The following is a 24,201-nucleotide window of genomic DNA, read 5'->3' on the forward strand; positions in this document are numbered from 1 at the left end:
AATGACTAAGGACCCGCTGGCCTACTCCTTCCTGGCTGGGTCATAGGACAAGTCAGGTTCTCAGTTTCCACATGTGCAGATGGGGATGAAACAGAGCTGCTCTGATGAGCACGTGAAATAGTATACATGGTAGTGCCCTGGCAAGTGCAAAATTATACTTTAAAAATAGATAATGAATTAATAAATTAAGGTTTTTTTGTTTTTTTTTTTTTTTTGTGGTTTTTCGAGACAGGGTTTCTCTGTGGTTTTGGAGCCTGTCCTGGAACTAGCTCTTGTAGACCAGGCTGGTCTCGAACTCACAGAGATCCGCCTGCCTCTGCCTCCCGAGTGCTGGGATTAAAGGCGTGCGCCACCACCGCCCGGCTAAGGTTTTTTTCTAAGAGAAAAAAGTAGCTGCAGGGAGATATGTGGCACTATTATTTCTCCTTCTAAGGAAAGTTTAATCATTCCGAGTCAGAATATATAAAGAGATGATTTTAAAAGTATATGTATTCGAAACATTAGGAAGCTTATGGAAGAAGCTTTTAATATAGCAGTAAGTATACTAATGCTGTATATAAGCAGGTGACATTTTCTTTAAGCTAAGCCAGTGTATAAATGCTCAAAGAAACCAACATGCCATAAATATCTAATTATGATCTATCTTAAACATTCCAATTAAAAAGAAACACATAATTTAATAATGTTTAGAATAAATTTTTATTTGTCACATATGACTACTTAGGACAAAATTCGTAATCTGTACATAAACTAAAAGATATCTTTGACTCCCACAAAAAAAAAAAAAAAAGGAAAGAAAGGAAAAGTAAAAGCTCCACAGGCTTAGCTCCTGTAGTCTGGCTGCAGAGTGAGTACCAGAAGCCTACTGGTACTGAATGTCACTGCTCCCTTACAAGGACAAAGTTCAGGACCTAGCTCTGTGTAGCACTCGTCTTGATTTCAAATCCTTGGATCACCGTAGTAGTCCTGTTAAAAGTGCATTCCCTGTGATGTAGACATAAGAGACCTGGCTCCCAACATAAAATGGAACTCTATCCTCTGAGTGGGTCATGGGTGGGGAAGGGTGAGATTCTCATGATAGTAACTAAATTTTACTATCTTCCAATTGAGAAAGTTTAAAATGCCAAAAAGTCCTAGAAGGTGTATACTATTCATCACAATAACATCTACAAACGTTATAAAAAACAAAAGTCATGTGTGTACACATTTAGCATAAGGTGCCTATACACTGTGTAGATAGAGCATATCTAGATTCTAACTTCTTTGTGACAAATGCCAGAAGGGTAAGAAGCAAGGGCCAGGGGCTTACAGTTCTTGTTCTCATAGTCAAGGACAGGCCCAGCTTGAGGTTAGAATCTGTATCCCTGGGCTCTTACAATGTCTTCCAACAAGTTTGGTGACCTAGTACTAGAAACATGAAGAGATGAGTTCATGACATTAGAAGCCAGTGGAGGAGGGGCTGATTCAGACAATGGTGAGCAAGGATAGCTGAGGATCAGAGACCAACCATTCTGGCAGAACAATCCACTTTGAGGAAGAAAGGCAGGCTCTGTATCTCTTAATGGCTATGGGATCATGAACAATGTTATTTAACCCGTTTGATCTTATTTCTTCACCTATAAAGTGATATTACCTACCTGCAAGAGCCCCAAAGAAGAGACACTATATGTAACATTTCTGGTACAAAACAGGCACTGAGCACACAGGAACTCTAGTTAGAACACGATATGCAGGGTGAATGTATTTGTATGCTTGGAGCCTTTTAGCTTTAAAGCAAGGAGAATCATACACACACACACACACACACATCTGTGTGTTTGAACACATTTCATTAAACTCATAATGACAATGCTTAGGATAAGGAAAAAATTCAACTCAAAGAACACACCCTGTGGAGGAACAGACCAGTCTACCCTGGATCCTAGTGGTACTGCATGCTAGCAACTCCATTTCTCATCTACTAGACAGAAATGATAACAGCTACCTTGAAACATAAATGAGATCCCTGGCTTTAGCAGGTGCTTACTGAATGCCACTGTCTTTCATCCTTTATGCTGTAGCAGAAGGCTAATGGTGTTATTAGTGCTGTCGTGTTAATTATAAGTCTAGAAAAACAAAAGTATTTACATTATGACACTGAGATAGATACATGTCAGACACCTGAAAATTTATTCACATGCAGTACCTTTAGTCTCTAATAGTGTGTGACTCATGTCAACACATGTGCTCCACATGCAGTAGGCACTAAAATGCTATCGTAAGTTCAATATATGAAAGGAATGATAATCCAACTCTGAAATAAGCCACTTTTTACAAACACAGAGTGTTATCTTTCCTTGAAGTAATTAATTGATTCTAAACTGAGGAAAAACTTGGAATTGGGAAAGCAGGAAAGCCTATTTCCCCCAATCAATAAACAATCAAAAATGGTTCAGTCTGAGTGGGCTACATCATTCAGTACTTACGGCTTGCCTGGTTTCTCATTTGACCTGTACAAACAGGCACACTAAATTAGTAAAATTCCTTTGATCTTTCTGTCTGATGAAATAAATGTGCTAAATTCCATCTGCTCCTCCAACTCTTAAACAATTTGTCATGCTCCTCCCTGACAAAGACATGCATGTTCTCACATTCTTCAAAAGACCAGCTAGTAGTGGGAGTGTGGTTCTGCCATCTACCATCACTCCATCCATGTAATTTAGAATCCCCATCCCATCAACAGGTGGCTTAGAGCTCCAACAGGTGTATTTCCCCAAGGCAAGACAGGTCATTGACATAAGCACTCCTATGTGGAGGAGTCACTTCTGCCCAGCTCAGAGCCACTCTGGTCCTACAACCACGTGGGCCTCCCTTGCTTGTCAATCTGGGTCTCAAAGCATCCCCTCCCCATATTCTGGATTGTGGACAAGTGTCCCATTACCTGGTGGTCCCATCATTCCTGTATGCCCAACTTTGTCTACAAAAACACACAGATGTCACAATGTGACAAACTGGAGGTAGTGTCTACTTTGGTGTGGGAGAAAGACATCAGACAGCAGATGAGGGTTGAGGGGTAAGAGGCTGAAGTTTGGCATATAAACTCCAGGCTCAAAACCACTAGAGGAAGGTCAGGCAGCTGCCATGGTATAACAGTTGCACCCAATACTAAAATAAAAATCTCACAGTCACATGAGGGATAACTGTAGAACATCAGGGACCATTGCATGAATCTGCCCGTGACTACAGGGAAATGTGTGAACTCACAGGCCTGTTTCATGGCCTGCTAGTGTTCATCAGCACTTTGCTGGCTATCTGCTTCTCCTGCCTTGGCTTCTGGCTATGAAGTTTACCATTTTGTCGAGAAAACAAACACCCGCCTATAGCTCATGCACTTCACTCACAAACACCATCTCCATGAAAACCTAATGAAAAGGTAGTAAAAGTGAAATATAGTTCATTAATATTTATAGCATCTCCCACTGCCAGCAGCCATGTGTGTTCTATCATTAGATGAGGAAGCTGTTTGCAGCCTATATCTCAGGGAGCTGTAGTCTTTATCATCAAAGTGACCACCACAGTGGGCAGCTCAGATGGAGGGGAAGCCCTCAATAAAACTGCAAAGCCACCTTTTATCACAAGCTCACTGGGCAGCCTTAGGGGGTTCACACCATCTCCTATGGTCACAAAATTAAGAGGTGGACTGAGAATGCCAACCCAATTTCCTGACATAAGTACTCTGCGGGGAAAATGTTCTACACTCGTAGTCTATAAATGGATATATCTGGGCTTTAGGAAAAAAAGATGGTTCTTAAGAGGAAAGAGCCAAGAATCAAAGCAAATCAGAGCTAGGCCATGGAATGCCGTATAGGACAGAAAAAAAAAGTCTACTAAACAAAACAAAACAACAACCAATACAGACTTCCTTGAGGAAAAATATGTACTCAAAGGTCTAGGGAATAAGGCTTATTCAGTAAATGCTTCTTGAGAATATATGAGAGGTGGAATTTGTATCTCCAGCACCACATAAAAAGCTGGGCACGGTTACTGCTGAACTATAATCCTAGCACCAGCAAGGCAGAGGCAGGAGAATCCTTAGAGCTCATTTGCTAAAAACCTTACACACCCACATGCACACATACATACATACATACACACACGCACACAAAGCACATACATGCACACATGCACACGCGCACACACACACAAGCACATACATACACATGCACACTTTAGGAATATTAGGCAGTACTGGGACTCCTGGCAAGCTGAGCCTGCACATCCCCTCAGGAGAGGCCTGCTGTCTCTACCAGCAAACTTCTTTGCACATGAGGCACACAGAGCCATGAAGAGAACCTGAAAAAAGCTGTCTCTTTGTTCCTCAGGTCAACAAAAGGCAAAACACTAACCTAGCAGTATCCTAAAAGAACTCATATTCTAGCTGGCATTTCTAACATTTTTAGGATTTACCTAGAAATTAACCTCATAGTGTCTAAATTTTAGTATCCAGTAAAATTCATCCCATTTCAACTTCTTTGACTGAAAAGTAATCCCTCCCCCTTTTTCTGCTTTGGAAAAAAAAAATGATTCACTGAGGTAAAATTTACATACTGTAAAATCAGCCATTACAAGGTGAATATTTAGCACATTCATAATGTTGAACAAATCCCCACATCTAGTTCCCAAATGCTTTCCTTAATTGGCGGTGAAAACCCCTTACCCACAGAGCACTTTCTTCCATTGTCCGTTTCACTGACCCCTGGAAAACATGCTTGCATTCTGCTGAGATAACCTATTCTGGACTTCATATACTGTGACCTTTTGTGTCTGCCTTCTTTCCCTAAGCAAGCAGTTTTGATATATAGTCTTTTTTTTTTTTAAGTGGCAGCTATCAATCCTTTTTTTCCCCTTTGCTACTGCTATTTTGACAAATAAAATTGTGTTATATTGGTTTATCAAAATTTACTTATAAGGCAGCCACAGAAGAACATTTGGGATGGCCTAGCCTTTGGCTACTGTGAAGAGTGTTTTAAGAACATGAATATGTAACTATTCAAGTAGCTGGGTTCAGTCCTTCAGGACATAAACCTGGGAATGGAATTCCAGGGATCATATAGCAATTCTATGTTTAATGTTTTTAGTAACTGCCAAGCTGTTTTCCATAAAGATTGTGCCATTTTACATTCCCATCAGCCAGAAAGAGTAGAGAAAATTATTTTAAACATAATCTATGAAAAAAAATCCCAAAATAATTTTTACTAAAACTGGCCCCTATGCTCCATGAAATTTCAGGGATTTCTTTGAGAATCTTCCTTTAATCGGCCTTGTAAAACCTCTAGTCTCCAGCCCCACCCCCCATCAAGTACAGACAATATGGTAATTACCAGAGGAGAGCAGACACACAGAAATGTCTACCATCCAGCTGGCTGCCCAGAACTAACACCCAGACACAATTAGCAAACAAATGTCTGTCTGCAAGTTCCATCAGATGCAGTGATGTCTAGTACAGATTTTTAAGGAAGTAAGAATTTATAGCAGAAAAGGGAGAGATGTGTAGAGGGCAGAGTGGGCCCAGGAAACCAAGCAGAGAACTGAAACCTGTGTAAACAGAAAAGCAGGTATAATAAACAGGAGGTACAGTAGCCACAGGGAGAGTACTGAGTATCACAGCTCTGGAGATGTCCATGGCTTGACTCCTGCAGGAGCCCAGCCACTGAGGAGTGAGACCCTTCATCTCCCTACCAGTACTAAGCAGTGGCGTATCATTTCCAAAGAGCTGTCTCATTTCCAATATCTCCTGCAGAACTCCCCTCCTACCTGTCAGGAAAGATAATGCCGTCATGTTTCTTTAGAAGTGTTCAATTTCAGTAGTAAAACAAACCTAGCAATTCTCATGCTGTGCAAGCAAAATTGAAAGTATTTATGTGTGATGAGTCTTGCTAGATGGAAAGAGGAGGAGAACGAATACGTACATGCTTCTTCCCCGCTTCTTTACTGCCTGAGACCAGACTACACTTGAGCCATACATGCCTGCCTTCTGCAGCCCCCAGCCAGCAAGACATTACATTTTGTCCAGAGGGAATACCGACCTAAGAACAAGCTGGTGTGAATTCCAAAGGTGGAGGAGTTATAACTAGGGTATGTGAGCTGGGATGAGTCCCTCTGTACCAAGCACCAGGCAATTGTTCCCATTGCTGACATCCAGCACCTGCACCCACCCTGTCCACATTCTTAAACTCAAGTGTCTAGGGGAAGGCTGCCTCAGATCTGAATCCATCATACTGACAGGTTCAGTCTGTGCTCACCTGGGGACATGCAAGCAGAATGAACACACAGCTGGGCATGGTGCAGGCACACCCAGGGAAATAGGCAGGCTCACTATACTCGCACATCCTGCCAGCTTCAACCAGGGTGTATGTGTGTGCATGTATATATCTGTCCAGAAGAATCGACATTATCACCATCATGGCCACAGGCAGAACGGAACTATAATTATAAGAATCACATGATGTCCATACAGACCAAACACACGCTTCCCACGTGACAAGAAAACAAATACTGATGGCATTCTCTGGAGGACAACTGCCAGTTGTTTGAGGTAGAGGAGAAGCAAGGAAAGCTACTTAAACACATTCCTTGGCCTGTGGAAGTTCAGGCTGTTCTCAAAGGGCTAGAGGCTGTCCCATACCTCAGCTGATGGCCAGAAATTCTCAGGTCCCTGCTTTCTAGGGTAAGCAGGAGCTAATAGGTAGCTCACAGATACCCAGGGCTAGGCCCTGTGCCCTGTGGGAGGAGGACAGAAAAGTCCCTGAGATACCCTTAGAGCTACTGCAAGGATCACACAGAACTTTGTTCCTGGAAACACAAACACTTGAGTCACCAATATGACTAAGGACTGGTCAAATTCAAACTATGTACATTTGAAGCAGAGTTTGCCACACACCCAGCTTCATAAAAGGCTACTTCCTGTGCATACCACTGTATTCCCTGAATCTGTATGCAGTGAGCCTTCCAGTCAGCTCATGGAAACCTTTCTTCTCTTGCCTTTTGCTGATAATTCTCCAGAATTCTCCTGTGGATTCCAAGATAGCATGTGTGGTTAGCTTTGGATCCAGGCTGGAGAGGGCATGGCTTTGAAAGGCCCTGAAGCTTTTGTTAAATAAGGTTTGTTCAGAAGAGATGATGCTCTGAAGAAGCCATAACACTCTGTCCAGCCTGGCTTTGTATCCCTACTGGTAGAGCCAAGCAAGCACAAAGTAAATACTCACAGCCACTTGCTAAATAAGGCTTATAAAGCAAAGCAATGAGGCAGAGACATGGGGCCATGACATGGATGGAAACAGAGCAGCCTGGGACAAGTAAAAGATGGTAGGCACATTTCTACCTTTAATCTCACTGCTATGGTCAGTGTCAGCAACGCCTAATTTGGATCAGCTAACCCAGAGTGAAAGCCACATGGCGACATTCCTTACAGAGAGCCCTGACATCTGACAGTAAAACAGTTAGGTGGCAGTGTTCTAGAAGCTGACTTCTCACTATATTCCCCAGCAACCAAGTCTAGCAGGCGGATGCACTGCAGATGTTATCTACCTGGATTTGTTTGGGACGACTACCTTACCTGTACTCAGCTGATGGAGACAAGCTGTTTACTATCACTTTAAGTGTCCACCACTGGCCTTAGTAGCACAGACAGGAATAGGAGAAGAGAAAGGAAAGGCCAGGACTAGGGAGGCTGTGGTTAGAAGTAAGAATTTACAGCTTCTACTCCATGCAAACACAAAGGAGCTGTCAGCTAAACATAGGCCTCACAGCTCCCCAGACTTCACAGGTAGCAAGCTCTCTTACACAGGGAGCTGCAGAGACATTGTATCAGAGACCTGGAGACACTAGGCCCAAGTCACAAGCTGCAAGATGCTGAGCCTTTGCCTGTCTCTAACTTCTTTCCCTATACTCACGTAATAGAGGCAAGGTGCTTACAATATCTTTACAGGGTCTTGGGTCCCTGTCCTAGTTGGATTTTTTATCAACTTGACACAAGCTAAGAGCACCTGGGAAGAGGAACCTCAACTGGGAAAATGACTCCATCAGATTGCCTGTAAGAAATCTGTACAGCACTTTCTTGAGTAATGATTGATATTGGTCCCAGTCCACTGTGAGTGGTCTAAGGAAGCAGGCTGTATAAGCCATGGGGAGCAAGCCAATAAGTAGCCTTCCTCCTCTGCCCCTGCTTTGGTTCCTATCTCTATGTCATTGCCCTTCTTGAGTTCCTGACTTGGCTTCCCTCGATAGTGGACTGTGATGGGGATGTGTAAGCCAAATAAATCTTTTCCTTCCCAAGGTGTTTTTTTTTATCAGTGTTTTTTGTTTGTTTGTTTTATTTTTACCCCAGAGATAAGATTTCTCTGTGTAGCTCTGGCTGTCCTGGAACTTGCTCGGCCAACCAGACTGGCCTCAAACTCAAAGATTCACCGTAAGACCTCTGCCTCCCGGGTGCCTCTAAGTCAATGTTTTAACATCGAAATAGAAAGCAAACTAAGATAGTCCCTAGTAGTGTCTAGAAATCTCTTTGAGTTCCATGACAGCTACGTTTGGGGTCTGACTGGGTGAAAGCAGGGAATATCCAAGATGAAACACAGTTCAGGCTAGAGAACGGCTAGTGAGCAGAGACAGTGGGCTGGGGAGGGACAGAATCCCCAAGACTTGGAATCCTAGGTTAGGGGTGTAGAGGATAGACTAGGAGGGGAGGAACTAACAGAGGAAGGAGCAAGCATCAGGCAAGGATTCCAGGAGAGGAAGACAGTGGGAACATGGAAGAGTGACCCTAGCAATGCTTAGATAACATGGTGTAGCCAGCGTGTTTCATACATGGCGGAAGTAGCACAGCAAACAGGTGGGGTGACCAAGAGGTCTGCTCAGCAAACACAAGAAACCTTCCCTCTGCAGAGTCAAAGAGAACTGCCAACTTAAACTAAGCCACTGGGGATGCCAAGAAATATTTACATTTTAACAATCTTCTTGTTTCTTTCAAGGAAACAGGTGAAAGCCACTAATGAGGAAAGACAGGAAGGAGGTTGTGCTCATGGTTGGCCTTGAGCTGCCAAGAGTGTGTGGCTCAGTAAGAGCTGCCAGGGTCATCCTCCAAGGTCCTGCAACTGAGGCTTGGACAAGATCACCGCACATATCTAAGGCAGTCAGCAGGTACTCTTACTGGGGAGGGGGGCTTTCCTGTGAAATTGGCTACTTCCTGTACTGAGTGTGAAAATGCCCATAAATGGGAGGCCTACAGGAGGGAAAGGCTGGCTTAGGGGAAAGTACTGTAGGGAAAATCACATTGTCACATACACAATGGTGTGCAGGCCACAGTACGGTAGTAGAGAGGACAGCAAGCACAAGTAGCCCAGATGGACAGACCCCACTAGTCCTTGATCTCATTTCGGGAATCCCAGAGTCTGGGCATCTCAGTAGTAAGTTCATCCCCTCTCTCCTCCGGTGATCATTGTCCTCAGCCCTGTGAGGAAGAGCCTGTGACCTTCTAATGAAACAGCACAGAGAGAAGCTGCTTGCTTTCAGTGCCTCTGTCATCAGCAGCTGTTTATCCCAGGCTTGTTTTTATAGATTCCTTCCTCCCCCCACCCAGCCATTTCCAGAAATGACTGTTCCCCTCTTTCTGACCCTTCTGTGGCAGGATAAACAAGACATCTTTTACCCAAACACCACAGGGCAAAACAAAAACAGGAAAAGAAATCAGGCACACTAAAGCTTTTGATTTAAAATTATCAAGTGTTTTTAGAAGTTCTAGGAGAAAATAGATTTAAAATTTTCATTTTTAAAACATTTTGAAATGAAATTTTATTTTCTCTAGTAGAACATGCACAGACTTGTGTTACCACCCCTCTACTAAGAGAGTGCACGACTCCATTAACCTTGGACTCTTGCTGCTGATCAGGGTGGATGTCTAACTCTGTATGCCAAATCCATTCATATTCTAGTGGTTCACATTTGGTGCTTTTATATTTGCCAATATAAGTTCTAATTTACAAAAAGAAGAGGGCTAGAATGCCTTTCTTGGAGGTAGGTAGATGAAAAGAAAGTAACAATGACAGTTTGTTCTTTAAGTTTGTTCTGATTACAGACCTTTATTTCCATTGCCAACATCTATGTAAGTAAGGATGCCACTGGAGGCTGTTCCTGAGGCACAAGAACTCAGGATATAGGTTTGCTGGACCAGTCTACTTACTGCCGTTAGAGACATGTACCCCATAAGTAAGTCAACACACATGGAACAACAAACACACACACATACACATCACATGTAGCACACATACTCCACAGTGATGTCTCTGAGGGGAAATCTTCAGCACCCCTCTTGGCTCTCTGACCTTTGGGACAGTAGGACTGAGTAGGAAGGATCATCAGGTCTCAGTTGTAATTGTGTCCCCTTTCTGTCACTCTCCTCTAGTCCCTGCACATAGTCACAGGCCACAGGACATCAACAGGGGTACAGCAGCAGCAATGTGGCAATGGGCCAAACTTTCGAGCTAGATTGGTGAATCCCCCTTCTCCTCACCAGTCACAGTCTATAACCCCACCCACACACTTGTTATTCTCCCTATATGCTACGTACTTTGCAGTGTCTTCTGTCCCTTCCTGATGTGGGAGAGAAGCCACTAGCCACATCTCTGACCTGCAGGCTTGCTTCTTGAACAGCTCCTGAGAGAGACTTACAGTGCTGGCGACAGAAGGAAAGTGACGCATTGCCTGATGCTTGGGGCAATGTGTAAACTGCTAACCATGCCAGATCAGACACATACATCCATTCTACAACAAGTAGACTTATGGAGTCGTCTCATTTGTTTCATATAACAATACCATGAATTACTCAGTTTCCTGTCTTAAAAGAAATGAAGCCTCAGAAAGGTTTGGAAACTTGCCTGAAGTCACACAGCCATAAAGTAGCAGATCTGGAATTCAAACCCAGGTCTGCCTGTTACATATAGTAACAATGTCAAAAGTGACGACTGCAGTGCTAACAACAGCAGATTAAGATAGTAGCTAGCATTTACTGGGACTTCCTCTGTCCCAGGTCCATGCAGGGATGCTTATGATGAGCTCTACTCCCTCCAGGAAGTCTTTGTTCACTCAGCTCTCTAGTGTGAAAACAAGGTGAGAAGGTGCCCGACTATCATGTCCAAAAGCCTCAAAACCAGAAAAGAAACAAGAGGGCATGGGGCCCAGGGCACCATCTCCAGCTCCATGGTGCTATTAGTCAGGCTTTGCCTGTAACTCCTGGGGTAGTCCTTTCTAACTATCTAAATAGGACAAAGCAGATGCTTGCTGACTTTGGTGAATTGGCTGGTTAAAGGTTAGGACCACTGACTCCAGGTTTTAACTGCAGTCTGAATGGCACAGAGATATGCTGGCAATATACATTATTAGTGTGAGTGTGTGATCTGTACGGTCCCCAAAACACATTTGAGTGTGTGTGTGTGAGAGAGAGAGAGAGAGAGAGAGATGTTATGATCCCTAAAAGGCTGAAGTTGGGTCTCTATGATGCAGGGCTCAGAGAAGCCAAATGACATGGCCTCAAGGAAAGGACTTGTCTGAGGGCTAACACAGAGCCTGGCATGCAAGGGTGTCTGGTACATGACAGAGAGCTGCGTTGTGAAGCACGGGAAACTACCGTCATCACCTACCACCAATTCTGCAGTCATCCCTCTCCACAAATGAGTGTCAGGGACAGGTAGCTCAAACCTCCATAATTCATGAATGGAGAGTGTGGAAATAAAGTGGCTGATGTCCCACCCGCCTCTGCCATTTCCCTAACTGCCTTGTGCTCCACACTTAGGCCTACCTATCCTTATCACCTTTGTAGACCATCTCAGAACCCAGCCCCACAATACCACTAGAGGAAGGCTACAGGGGTTAAAGTGGAAATAGACCCTACATCCCTACAATACAGCACAGACCTCAGCTTTGCGTTCTTAGCCTACAATCTGCCTACAAAGCATTTTCCTTTAAATCCCTTTCCACTGTCAAAGAGCACACATGTGACTGATGCAGAGGACAGCAGCCAACAACTCAGACCCAGGGCTGCAGCTCACATGGGATGGGGATCACACTATCCCAGCTTAGCGCACTGTGGCTTCAATGTTCACTGTGCTTGACTTCTTTCTGTCTTGGAGCAAGCCTCAGAAATGCTGGAGCCTATTTAGTTTTCACACACACTCAGCTCCAATGGGAGCAGTCAAATTAAAGAGACAAAGGCAACCCTGATTCCAGAGACCACTGCTCTTCCTATGCTCTGCTCCAGAGGTCATGTGCAGACTCCTCACAGCGGATAGAGTCTATGGCCTACAGGGGCTGTTCATAGGACACTTATGATGGTCAGTATCTTTCTGCTAGCCCTTACTCCTGATTCTTGGGTCATCTACCAAGGAGACCACCTGAATGCAAACCCTTGTTTGTCTCAGGGATCTGCTTATAGGGAACCAGAAGACAATGGTTCCTTTATGTCACCCTCTCAAATCCTCTCCAACATCAAGGGCCATACACTTGGGTAACCCCAAAACATTGATCTACCATCTGGCACAGGCTATGCGTGGCTTGTTTTATCTCAGTCACCCCTCTTTACAACTCCATGTGAGTCAGCAGCTGCTGGGGATACAAAAGAGAAGGGAAGCCATGCACCTCTGTGGCAGGATGGTGAGCTAGGAGCCCGCTGAGGGGACTAAGGGCAGCAAAGACCTGATGCCATGGGAAAGATGGGAAACAGTTAGAGGCCCCAAACACCTAGGAGAATGGCAAAGTGACCAGAGGGTAGCACAAACCACTCCTCAGTTTAGTCAGAGAGGGGACCAGGACAAGGGAACTCATTCCACTTAAGGTTGTGGGCAGCCCTTGCAGAGCGAAGGGCACTCCTACTCATATCTTGAAAGCTCAGCACAAAACACAATGCCTGGCACATACTTGGAATTCAAAAAATTGTCTGAATGGGAATTATGGCTCTCAGCACAGCTGGGGCTACAAGGAGTGTGCTGGAGCAATCAACAATAGGTGCCAATCTGTTGAAGTCATACAGAAGTCACATACAGCACATCTCCTCCGCTGGGCATCTGCTTTCTTATTCCCACCCCACTGCAAACACACTCTTCTGAATCACCCACTCCTTCAGTTTGCCAAGCCTCACGGCCTCTTGTATCACACTCTCTATTTTTGTATGTCCACATCCCTACCACTGAGTTTTAGGGGTTTAATCACAAGACATTTAACAAATGGGCCCTCAGTCCTACCCATCACCCAGAAGAAAGATCAACAGCTTAAGGCCAGGCTGGCACCAGTACCTCCTTCTCTAACCTTGACAGGGTGCACTACACACAGAGATGAGACTCTGAAGCCCACCCCGCCTGCGGCACATCCACTGAGAGTGACAGTGACAACAACAAAGGAGAAGGGAGGAACTTTAGAGGTGATGGAGATGTGTGCGAATAGACTGGTTTGGATGGTGTGTCTTCATCCTCAAACTCTACAGTTAACAGCTACAACTTGCCAACAGGTTTCTGAATGTCAATTCTTCATTAGAAGTGTGTTAAGAAGAAAAGCAGCCAGGCACAAAGACACAGGTCTGTAATTCCAGCTGTTCAGGAGTTTGAAGAAGGAGAATTGTAAGTTCAAGGCTAACCTAGAGTAATAGATAGAGTTCAAGGTCAACCTGAGCAAATTAGAGAGAATTATCACAAAATAAAAAGTTCAAAAAGGGGGTGGGTGGAGCAGGAGATATAGTTAAGTAGTAGGGCACTTGCCATCATGCCCAAGGCCCTGGACTCAATCCCCAGTACTAGGGAGAAAAAGGAAGGGGGTAAGGGAAAGGAAAAGAGGAGGAACAAGAGAAGGAGGAGGAAGAGAAGGAGGAGGAGGAGGAAGAGGAGGAGGAAAGCATTTGCTGTGAAACTTAACCATTGCCTGTTCCTGTCCCACTTCCAGCATACCTGCATATTAAATTGGTTTGGCATGGTAGGTATCTCCAATTTCTAACAAGCACCATGGAGATTCTGGTGTTGCAGGGTCCCTAGAGCTCACTTTGAAAACAACTGGCTTACACCTTGAGCCCAAGGGTAGTTCCAGCCCTCCCACCTTTAGGCTTAGAGACTTGCATCTGGCAGCCCTACAAGGCAGAAAGCTGAGCTGAGTTTCCAGGGCACTGATATCACTTCTGCATCTGGGCCCTCAGACTCTGAGGACACTTGAGAGGCTTCTGTTGTCTGAGGTGCATGTTCATCTGCTGTCCTGAATATATGCACATATGTCTTTCCTTCTCTGTCTCTATGCACATCAGCACCCTCGCATAGAGTGCTAATGTCATCCTTTCTCACAAGCATGTCCATGCCTGCATGTCATGTATGGCTACACTGTGGGACCTCAGTCAGTGTTTATGAGCATGCACAATCCCTTGCTCTCATGTGTATAGCAAGGTTGCAGCAGGGAGATACTCAAATACACTCAGACTATGACACTGAAAATTATTTTGTACTTATTAGCAATTACCAGGTAGTTATGAACATGAATTAATAGTTACTAAAAGACTAATTTCAAAATACATACCATACAACTAAGGTCCCAGAGGCAATAGAGATTTGAAGGGAGCTAACCAGCCAAGATAACTTACTGATCACTTCTTCATAGAAACAAAACAGTGTCTCTGCTTGTTTTTATGTGTGTAAGTTACTATCCCCCAATGTGAGCCAGCACATCCTCTCTTCCTGTTGTCTCTATTAGTAACAGAAGGCAAGTTTAAGAGCTAATATTTGGCTGGGCGGTGGTGGCACACGCCTTTAATTCCAGCACTCGGGAGGCAGAGGCAGGCGGATCTCTGTGAGTTTGAGGCCAGCCTATCTACAAGAGCTAGTTCCAGGACAGGCTCAAAAGCTACAGAGAAACTCTGTCTCAAACCCTCCCCCCCCCCCAAAAAAAAGAGCTAATGTTTGCCATACATAACTAACTGCTTGCAAAGACCTTTTTCAAAATTGGTCAATCACTTTTTATATATTATGATCTGTATAAGTTATATTATTTTTGAAACTTCTGTTTGTGGCAACACCCCTTATTGGAGTGTCTTACACCTTTAGCCTACAATAATCTGGTGTTGTGGAATATGCCCTGTTTGTGTTCATGGGATATGAAGGAAGGTTCCCAATGGGGGTCAATGACACCAGAGTCACCAAAGGGTAAAGACTGTCTACCCATAGCCAGAATCCCCAACTCTGACCCACAGTCTGATGAGCACAAGTCCTGGTCACAACAGAATCCAGATGGAACAGTGTGGGTGGCTCACAGCTAACAATCTATTCGATGAGTCAGGGAAACAGGTGGTGGGGGCAGGAACAGGACTGAAGTTAAGGGGCCCCTCCAGAGACTATTACTTTGTAGTGGTAGGATTTGTTTTTTGTTTGTTTGTTTTTTTGTAGTGGTGGGATTTTTTTTTTTTAAACCAAATCCTAACAGACCAGAACTTCAGAATCCAGCCTCAGAGAAAGCAAAGTCACCAAACAGAAAAGCAAAACAAACACTATACGTCCTCTGGTAAGTCAGGTCTGTCATCAATCATCAGAAAAATCAAATGCACTAAGGGTCCATAGGCTATGGGTGGGCCATCATACAACCTAGACCTCTGTTCTCATTCCTGAATAAATACAGTTACTCCCTGGCCTTTGTGTCCCCCACAAGCTTTTGTCTGTTATGCCTTTTGCCAACTAACTGTACCATCACTAACCTCATCAGATGAGTATTTCTTCAAGGATTTACAGAAGCTTCTATCGCATCCCTTTGACTAAACCCCAGCCCCGACCGTCAGACCTCACACTCTACCACTGGGCTCCAACCCAGACCTTGAGCCACTGGCACATCCCTAGTCTCACTACAAGGCCGTGGCCCAGACTCTCAGCCCCAGCCATCTCACGCTTCTTGAAGATCTACCTCAGACCCCGTCACCACAGCTCTCACTCCACTCAGCAAAGTCCCTTCCCTGAACTCTGTGGGCTGTTTACTCCCTTCTGCTACCCACTTCAATCTGGTATACAATGGGCTTATGAGAACTATCTGTTAAATAATCACACCCTTGAAATACCAAACATCAGAATTATATTTCTAGAAATTTTTTTTAATCTTAAAGGCAATTAACTCAAAATTTGAGAACATACCTTTACTTCCTATACCCTCAAATATGTAGATATCCAGAGATACTAAATCAGTGTCTAATAGATGAATGGAATTAAAATTTCTATCTTTACCTAAAAACCATTTTAGAATTATCTGGAAGACAGCCTCTGCCCAAAAGAATCAAATGAAAAAGAGTATTTTTAAAAATTATAGGCATTTATACTGTCCTAAGTTTTTTATATCTTTCCTATCTGTCTAGTTATTTACTTATTGTGTGTGGTATGTGAACACACTTAATTGCCATGGCATGTATGTAGAGGTCAGAGGACAGAGATCAGTTCTCTCCTTCCACCACATGGGTCTTTGGGACCAAACTCTATCAGGACTGGTAGCAAGCACTTTTATCCCCTGAACCACCTCACCAGTCCTTATGAGCCCTGATTTTTTTAATGATCACTTTTGTGGATTGTAACAATGGTCTGAAGGGTCTCAAAAACATCTATACAAAATATTTTTAAAAGAGCAGAAACAAAACTGTACACATTGCCACCTTCAATTATCTTTTGTCCAACGGTGGTTTGTTTTGTATGTCTGTGTGCGTGGTGTGTGTGTATGGTGTGTGTGTGGTGTGAGTGTGGTGTGTGTGTGGTATGTGCGTGTATGGTGTGTGTAGTGTGTATGGTATGTGTGGTGTGTGTGTGGTGTGTGTATGGTATGTGTATGTGTGGTCTGTGTGTGGTGTGTGTATGGTGTGTATATGTGTGTGTGTGTGTGGTCTGTGTGTGGTGTGTGTATGGTGTGTGCTTCAGAGTTTAATATCTGGTCTTGTTTTTAATTTACCAATTATACTGACAGCAGAAATACCCCAGCATCAGGTAATTACTTACTCAAAAATATCAAAACCTCGGTATCAATGGAGAATTAAATAATGACCTGGTAAGAACTTTTTTAGTGAAGTAACACAAGTAAACAGGGTCCCCTGCCACTGTGTTCTTCTGGGCATGAGCACCTGAAAGGTGGTACCTTGGAAGAGGCCTGATCTTGGCTAGAACAGGGTTTCTCAAGAGTCTCTGGGTTAGGGGTAGGGGATGGAGATTTCCATGGGTCAGGGACCTCTTCCCCCAGAGGGCACAATAGCTCTGGGATGGTATCTAGAATAATTCTATTCATATAAGCTCTCCAGATTCTTAGAAATCTTGAGAATTCTTAAGAATCCCAAGAAAACTTGAGAAGCAGCACTGCTGAGTTACCCTCATAGCTGACCTGCAGGGCAAAGGCTAAGCTGGAAGACACCACTGTACCCCACCAGTAGACTCACGAAGACCTGAAGAAGACCTGTCTCCTTAAAGTCACATATCGGGCTTTCCTTACAGAATGCCAACAGCAATTCTGTGGCAGGCTAGAAATACAGGGTGCATAATTAAGAGGGCATGAGAAGAGACAGGCGCTTCTTACTCCAAAGTCTAATTTGCCTTTCCTACTGACTGAGCATCAGCAAAGTTCAATACAATCAACGAAGTCAAAATTGCCCACAGAAATTAATCATGTTTTTCTAAGGATATCTTAAACACGGGTGTTAAAAACAAATGAATTAGGTCCATTTAGGGCCAGAATGTATGAAACTTTTGAGTTTTACCTTTTAATACATACCTCTCTCATTTCTAAATCTAAACTATGTACCTCATAAAAACCCTCACAATTTCATTTACAAACAGAAAATCTTTAATGTAAGAGAATAAGTAAACCTACCCATGTATTTTCACTTGTTTTTGAAACTTTACTTAAATTTTAAACTTTGCTTAATCTTTGTTGTTGTTTTGCTTTTGTTTTTTGAGACAGAGTTTCTGTGTGTAGCTTTGAAGCCTGTCCTGGAACTCGTTCTGTAGACCAGGCTGGTCTTGAACTCACAGGGATTTGCCTGCCTCTGCCTCCCGAGTGCTGGGATTAAAGGTGTGTGCCACCAGTTACAACCTTTAATTCATACGAACTTATATGTAGTCAACTGCGACTTTCTTGAGCCGTCCTCCCTGTCCTGAGTATACATCATCCTTTCCCTAAGTCTCTCTACCTAAATACTTAATAAACTCACTAGCTTTGCTTCACCCTGGCTCTATTGAGGAACCAGCTTAGCTGAGTGAATCACTGAGAGGAAGTGGAGCTCCTGGGGCTCTGGGAGGCAGTGTTGGTGGCAGAGCCAAGCACATACCTAGCTGCTGCGGAAAACAAGTGGCTTCCAGGCCACCATCTTCCTTCTTCCCAGGTCCCTCAGGCTGAGAACAGGAAATTCACTTTTATATCACACTATTTTTTTTTATCATACTTGATGGGGGCCATGGGAATGGCAATTAATATTTAACATGATGGAAGGACAGAAATGTTCATCCCTTTGTCCCTTTGAAAGTGAGGTGTTCCTAGTGGCTACTGTGCCAGGTTCAAGACAGAGGATCCCTGGAGAGAGACAGACCCTGAAGGACAAAGGCCCACCTGGCAGGCCCTGGGGAAGGCTCATCTACAGCATGTAATGACCTCTCTGTCCTTAGCTAGAAAGCACCCTTGCTCGCTCAAAATGTCCCAGAAAGTATGCTCTTTTAGGACAAGGATCTTAATGACAGACAATCAAAGAGTTTCTCTTGTCCTCTCTTGCCAAGTAAAAGGTGAGGTAGTCAGGCAAATCACCCTGCATAGTATGTTTAGACTGACTGGATGAGTGGGGTCAAAGCTGGATGCTGTTCTCATAAGCTCCCACTGACCTATGTGGCAGCAATCTGGCCATGCCAGGGCTCAGATGAGTCCTGTGGTAGGCAGAGTATCATGATTAATTTGGAAACCGAACATCATTCCACGGCTCTGGGCCCCTGACCATAGTTTAAGTTGTCAAGTTGGCCTTGAGGACACAAGACGATGGAGACCCCTGGGGAGAGGGAAACCGTTCTGCCTAGAATTTTAGGTAGTAGTCACTTAAAGCCTAAAGGAAAGGGGTACCATGAGCCCCCAAAAGAAGGTGTCTCAGATGGAAGTAGGGATGCAGGAAGTAGAGGTGATTGTGCCTGTTGAAGAATGACAGTCAGGAGCTCATAAGTGCCCAATAGTAAGCAAACAGTCTTTATCACCCCACGAGGTGCTCAAATGGCTGAGCAGGCCATAAAGCTGGTGAGAGGGATATGAAATTCAAGTAGAGGGTTTAGTCCTGCCCTAGTTCCCATGGAAACGTCACTGTTATAGCCATAGCCTTTCTGAGCTAGGGTCTCTGAAAACAAAGTAAGACTCCAGAGTCCTCAGCAGGAGGGGCACACAGTGGGCGGAGTGACAGTGGGACAAGAGGGCATGAATACAAAAACGGCTTCAGAACCCAAATGTGACTCGGGTCAAGTTTGTACAAGGATGCATTGCTTATTAAATATAGTTAGTCTCCATGCTTAATTTTCAGCAAACTGCAATGAAGCTGGATTCTGTTCACTATGAGCAATACAGGTTAACTAAGTAATAAAACTTCACACAGCCCTTGACTTGGCACAGTTTTCCCTATATTCAGGCCAAGAGCTGGGAAGAAATGGCCTTTGGCATCCTGAATTTGTAAGTCTAAAATAAAGTGACAGCAACAGCCTCCATTTTGCAGTAACTAGAGATCACCCCAGCAGCAGCCACCTCTGGGGCAAGCTGCTTCCCTGTGATGAACCACATTGAGCTGGCTTTCAGGGAAGGGCCAGGCACTCTCCAGAGAATATGGGTTGTTGGCTTCCACCTCTATTAAGGAAGGTTGCAGTTCCCACTGTCCAGGCTCCACCTGACTGGATGGCTCCAGAAGTGAGTCCATGGCTCCCCTCCAGGCTGAATGGGTGAAGAAGAGCAAGCAGGGGTAGATTTATCTCGCAAGTATGCAGCAGTCTGAGAACTCCTCTTAAGAGCAGAAGGCAGTATGTATATCTGAATTCACAGAGAAAGCCCATATCAGATGCCAGAGCTAGGCAAGTAGGAATCCCTCTTAAGAGGAATGGAGAAGACTTGCAACCCATTCTTATGACTGAAGGCTGAGGGTGGGGGAGAGAGATGCAACCGTGCTGCAAGCAGTGACGAGGCCCAGAGAGGAGCAAGTCAGACGGGAGGCCCAATAGACAGGGACTGGTGGTCCCAGGCCAGCAGTGGTGACGTAGCTCGTCTGTCCAGTCTTTCTTCTGGACCCTTGAAGAAGGTGTAAAGAGCACATCCACCATCAGGGCATGGGACAGGAGGTTTCATGAGGCAAGAAGTCCTGAGATTTTCCTATTACTGGCATAAGTCAACCTCTTGGGTGTGGGTTGGCCTACTTTCTCATGGGAGTTTTGAGTTTCTTTTCTCGCCAATTTCCGCCTCTGTGGGACTGGTCACTACTACTTCCAACACAGCTCTTTGCCATTCTACAACCTGAAGCCTCGCTTTCCATTTCCATCACCTCCTGATGCTGTGTCTCCCACAGACCGGCCACTGCACATAGCACTAGGCTGTATCACAGCACCCTGGGACTGGTATAAAAAAAAAAAAAAAAAAAAAAAAAAAAACAGCTTCCAGCTCATAGGTTAGGCAGTGAGCACAAATCACACAGCCCAGTTTTGGATTCTACTAATGTCAAAGCCTGAAGCATGCTGGAGACTCCTGGATGGCCAGGGTCTTGTTTGCATCCTTGGAGCTAGCTAGCATTTTGCAAGACCCATATTAGAAATGAGATAAACACTTGTGTGATGTCTGAATATGCAAGTTTTCTTGCTAGAGTATACTTTGTTGTCTGCCCCCCACCAAGCTCATCAGTTTAAAAAAATGGTCCTCAGTGTAGTGATGCTGAGAGGTGGTAAGGCCTAGTGGAAGTTCATTACCAGTGCTGTCCTTGGAAGAAAGTAAGGTTAGAAACCCCTGACCCTGAACCATTATATTTTTTTTCCTATCTAATCATGTGATCTCTTATTCCTATGCATGCCCTCACTATTGCAGGCCATCTATCATAACGTTGTTGACCTTATGACGTTCAAGCATCATGACCTTGAACTTTCAGAACTTGAGCTAAATAAACCTCTTTTCTTTATAAAATTACCCAGCCTTGTGTATTTCCTTAGAATTAAAAAAAAAAAAAGTGGCCTCAGGGTGGCAGGGGTAGATAATGTTTCCGGACACAAACTTATCTTGGGAGGGAACAACTGGCCCCAGGGCAAAGATTCTGCCTTCCTCCAGCCTTCCCACAGGACGTAACAGTCTTCTCAAACACTGCTGTCAACCTGTTACACTCTCCCACACCATCCGCCACAAACCCCTGCTTGTTCAAAGTTTCCAGGACTTGTTCCAGGTACTATTCACAAATCCTCTGGTCTGGCCAGGCAGTTCTCCTCATCTCCTAAATGAGCTTACATTTTGCTACCCTGTACCTGTTATTGGCACATCCCTTCCAGTTCTAGCTATCTGGGTTCACTCCAGAAGAACCTGACTTCTCCACTCTTCACCCAGCTCCCAAAATCCTTTCCATCTCACAATAGCAGACCAATAATGTTACCTTCTTATTTGGCTTCTCACTGTCACTCCTATCTGCATGTATTCTAATTTTCCAATTACATTAAGGTCTCTCTTTTTGTTTTTAAAAAGATTTATTTCTTTTTATGCATAACAGTGAATGTATGTATGTATGTATGTATACCATGTGTAGGTCTGGAGTCCATAAGAGGGTTATGGGATCCCTTGGAACTAGATTTATTAATAGCTGTGATCTGATATGTGGGAACTGGGAACCACACTGAAGTCTTCTGTGTGAGCAGCAAGTGCTCTTAACCACCACTGAGCCATCTCTCCAGCCTCCAGATTAAGATCTCGTTCTGGTAGCAACCACTAGCTATGTTTGTAACTCTGCCATCCCTGTGGATGCCCCTGGGCCTCACGTGCCCTATGACTATTTCCATGGAGAAAGTTTTACCTGTAGTATCTGGATTGCAAGTAGGTAGAGCAGACGGCTTTGGAGACGTGACTTGCTGAACCAAAGTCAATGACCTTCACTCGGTATGGCTGTCTAGATGGATCTACCAGCATGATGTTTTCTGGTTTGAGGTCAGCATGGATAAGACCCAGGCTTTTGAGTTTCATCAGGGCTGTAGCTACCTGCTGGAGGACTGGGCGAATGTACTTGAGGGGCAAGGGGCTAAACTTGTTCTGTTTCAGAAAGTCATAGAGGTTCTGCTCCAACATCTCGAAGACTAAGCAGGTGTGATTCTTGTGCTGGAAGCACTCATAGGCCCGCACAAAGTTGTAGTCATCTGCGCTCTCTGTGCTCAGCCGGGCTAGGATGCTCACTTCAATCTGACCCTGCCGGGCATAGGAAGGGTGGTTCTTTAAGATCTTAATGGCCACAATTTCATTGGTGCCCCGTTTCCAGCACTTGACCACTTGCCCAAATGTCCCCCTGCCCAAAAACTCCAACACCTCATAGGTATTGGTCATGGAGCACAGCACCTCATGCTGCACCAGCTGGTAGTCGCCTTCGCTGTTGGAGCCACTGTTTTTGGAGGTGGCAGTGGATGTGGTGGCAGTAGCTACAGTGGCCCCGCTGGCATTATTCTGAATCATGGGTGGATGCTCTTCAATGATCTGCACGCTGCTTGTGTTCTCAATCTCCTCACTCTTTCGCTTGAGTCCACATTTTTGGTAGGTGTCAAGGAGGCTCACAGTGCTTCGACGCATTAGGTTATGTGGTCCGCCGAGGACTTGCCCGGTGACAGAAGTGCTACTTGCTGATGTTACAACTATGTGTCCAGTACTTCCTGGGAAGATGATGGTCTGCTCGTAAGGTAGGCTTGGGTTTGGGATTGGCAAGGAGGTGCTGACGGTTGTGGAGGCTGGCTGAGAAGGTGGTATGTTCTTGCTCTGGCTGTACGCTTTGCTATGGGAGCCGTACCCAGTCATGTCCCAGTTGGAACTTGGCTCTACTTTCAGTTTCTTCACACTACAGAAGGCACTTGATTGAAGGGTGTGAGGGGAGAAAACTTGCACATGTGAGGCCATACCTATGAGGAAAGAAAAAGGAAAAGTAAATATTTGAGTTACTCCTCCATGAATAAACTCCATTGATTCATTTAAACTCTGATCAGATTGCTCTTCCACTTTAAAAGAATCTTGAGGACTGGAGAGACAGATTCGTGGGTAAAGTACTGCTGTGAAGTATAAACACTTGAATTCAGGTCCCCAGAACCCATAAAAGCTGCACAGTCACATGCACATGTGATACCAAAGCTCCCACAGCAAGATGGGCGACATAGACATGAAAGTTTCCAAAAGCTCATGGGCTAGTTAATATGCGATATGCAGCAATGGACAGCAAGAGAGCATCTCTCAAGCAAGGCCAAAGGGAAGGGCTAACACCTAGTATTGTCTTCTGGCCTCTAAACATTTCTTGCACGCATAATGATTTTAAAATGCAGCAGCTTGAGAAAGCAAATCGATTCCACTCAGAAGCACATGCTGGTCTCCTTGTTGGTGAGACTAACGGTTCCCATGCTCTGTCATTAGACCTACCAATCTTAGGAGACTCAGTAATCAAGTCAAGAATCAGATACAGAACTGGGACTTGGTCCATCATTTATTTCTTCCATCATTTATTTCGTGTAACTATACTTGTAACAGAAACCACTTCCTCATTCCTATTCAAGTTGCATCTTGCTAAATCTGAAGACTGTATCAAGTACCCAGGTATTACATACTTAGCTCCTCCATAGAGTCAGCTTACCCTTCTCAATAGAACCTAAAAACCAGGTTTATCACTTCTAAGAAACATGTTCCCACAAAACCCCATCTCAGGGGCCTCTCATGATCGTCTGTGTTCTGGATGAGACATACTACCTACCACCTGGAATCCTAGTCATCTTGAATTCAGAAGAGTTTTATATGGATGATTTGGTGTTTAACTGGCTTAAAACATGCATCACTTTTCAGACAGGGCCAAGTAGCACCATTCAAGGACTTCTTGCTCACCTACTTTATCAATCTAGACATAACAAATTTCTCTAGAAAGTCCTCAGATTTCAGATACTGGGGACGTGGCTCATTCAGGATAAAGTGCTCACAATG

The 24,201-nt window shown here is 44.4% G+C and overlaps 1 protein-coding gene across 5 annotated transcripts in view; it reads right to left on the bottom strand.

The window, feature by feature from the left end:
- LOC121435438 (homeodomain-interacting protein kinase 2) overlaps positions 1-24,201 on the bottom strand; it is a 194,834-nt gene that overhangs the window by 115,862 nt on the left and 54,771 nt on the right. For all 5 annotated transcript variants that reach the window (XM_041634756.1, XM_041634758.1, XM_041634757.1 and 2 more), the window contains exon 2: positions 22,058-23,141. In XM_041634756.1, the coding sequence (XP_041490690.1) occupies positions 22,058-23,141 (1,084 nt within the window). The remainder of the gene's footprint in view (positions 1-22,057; positions 23,142-24,201) is intronic.

The sequence above is a fragment of the Microtus oregoni genome, unplaced genomic scaffold (assembly GCF_018167655.1).
Source record: "Microtus oregoni isolate MIOR12 unplaced genomic scaffold, Mior012 000046F_ref0000063, whole genome shotgun sequence".
NCBI lineage: Eukaryota > Metazoa > Chordata > Mammalia > Rodentia > Cricetidae > Microtus > Microtus oregoni.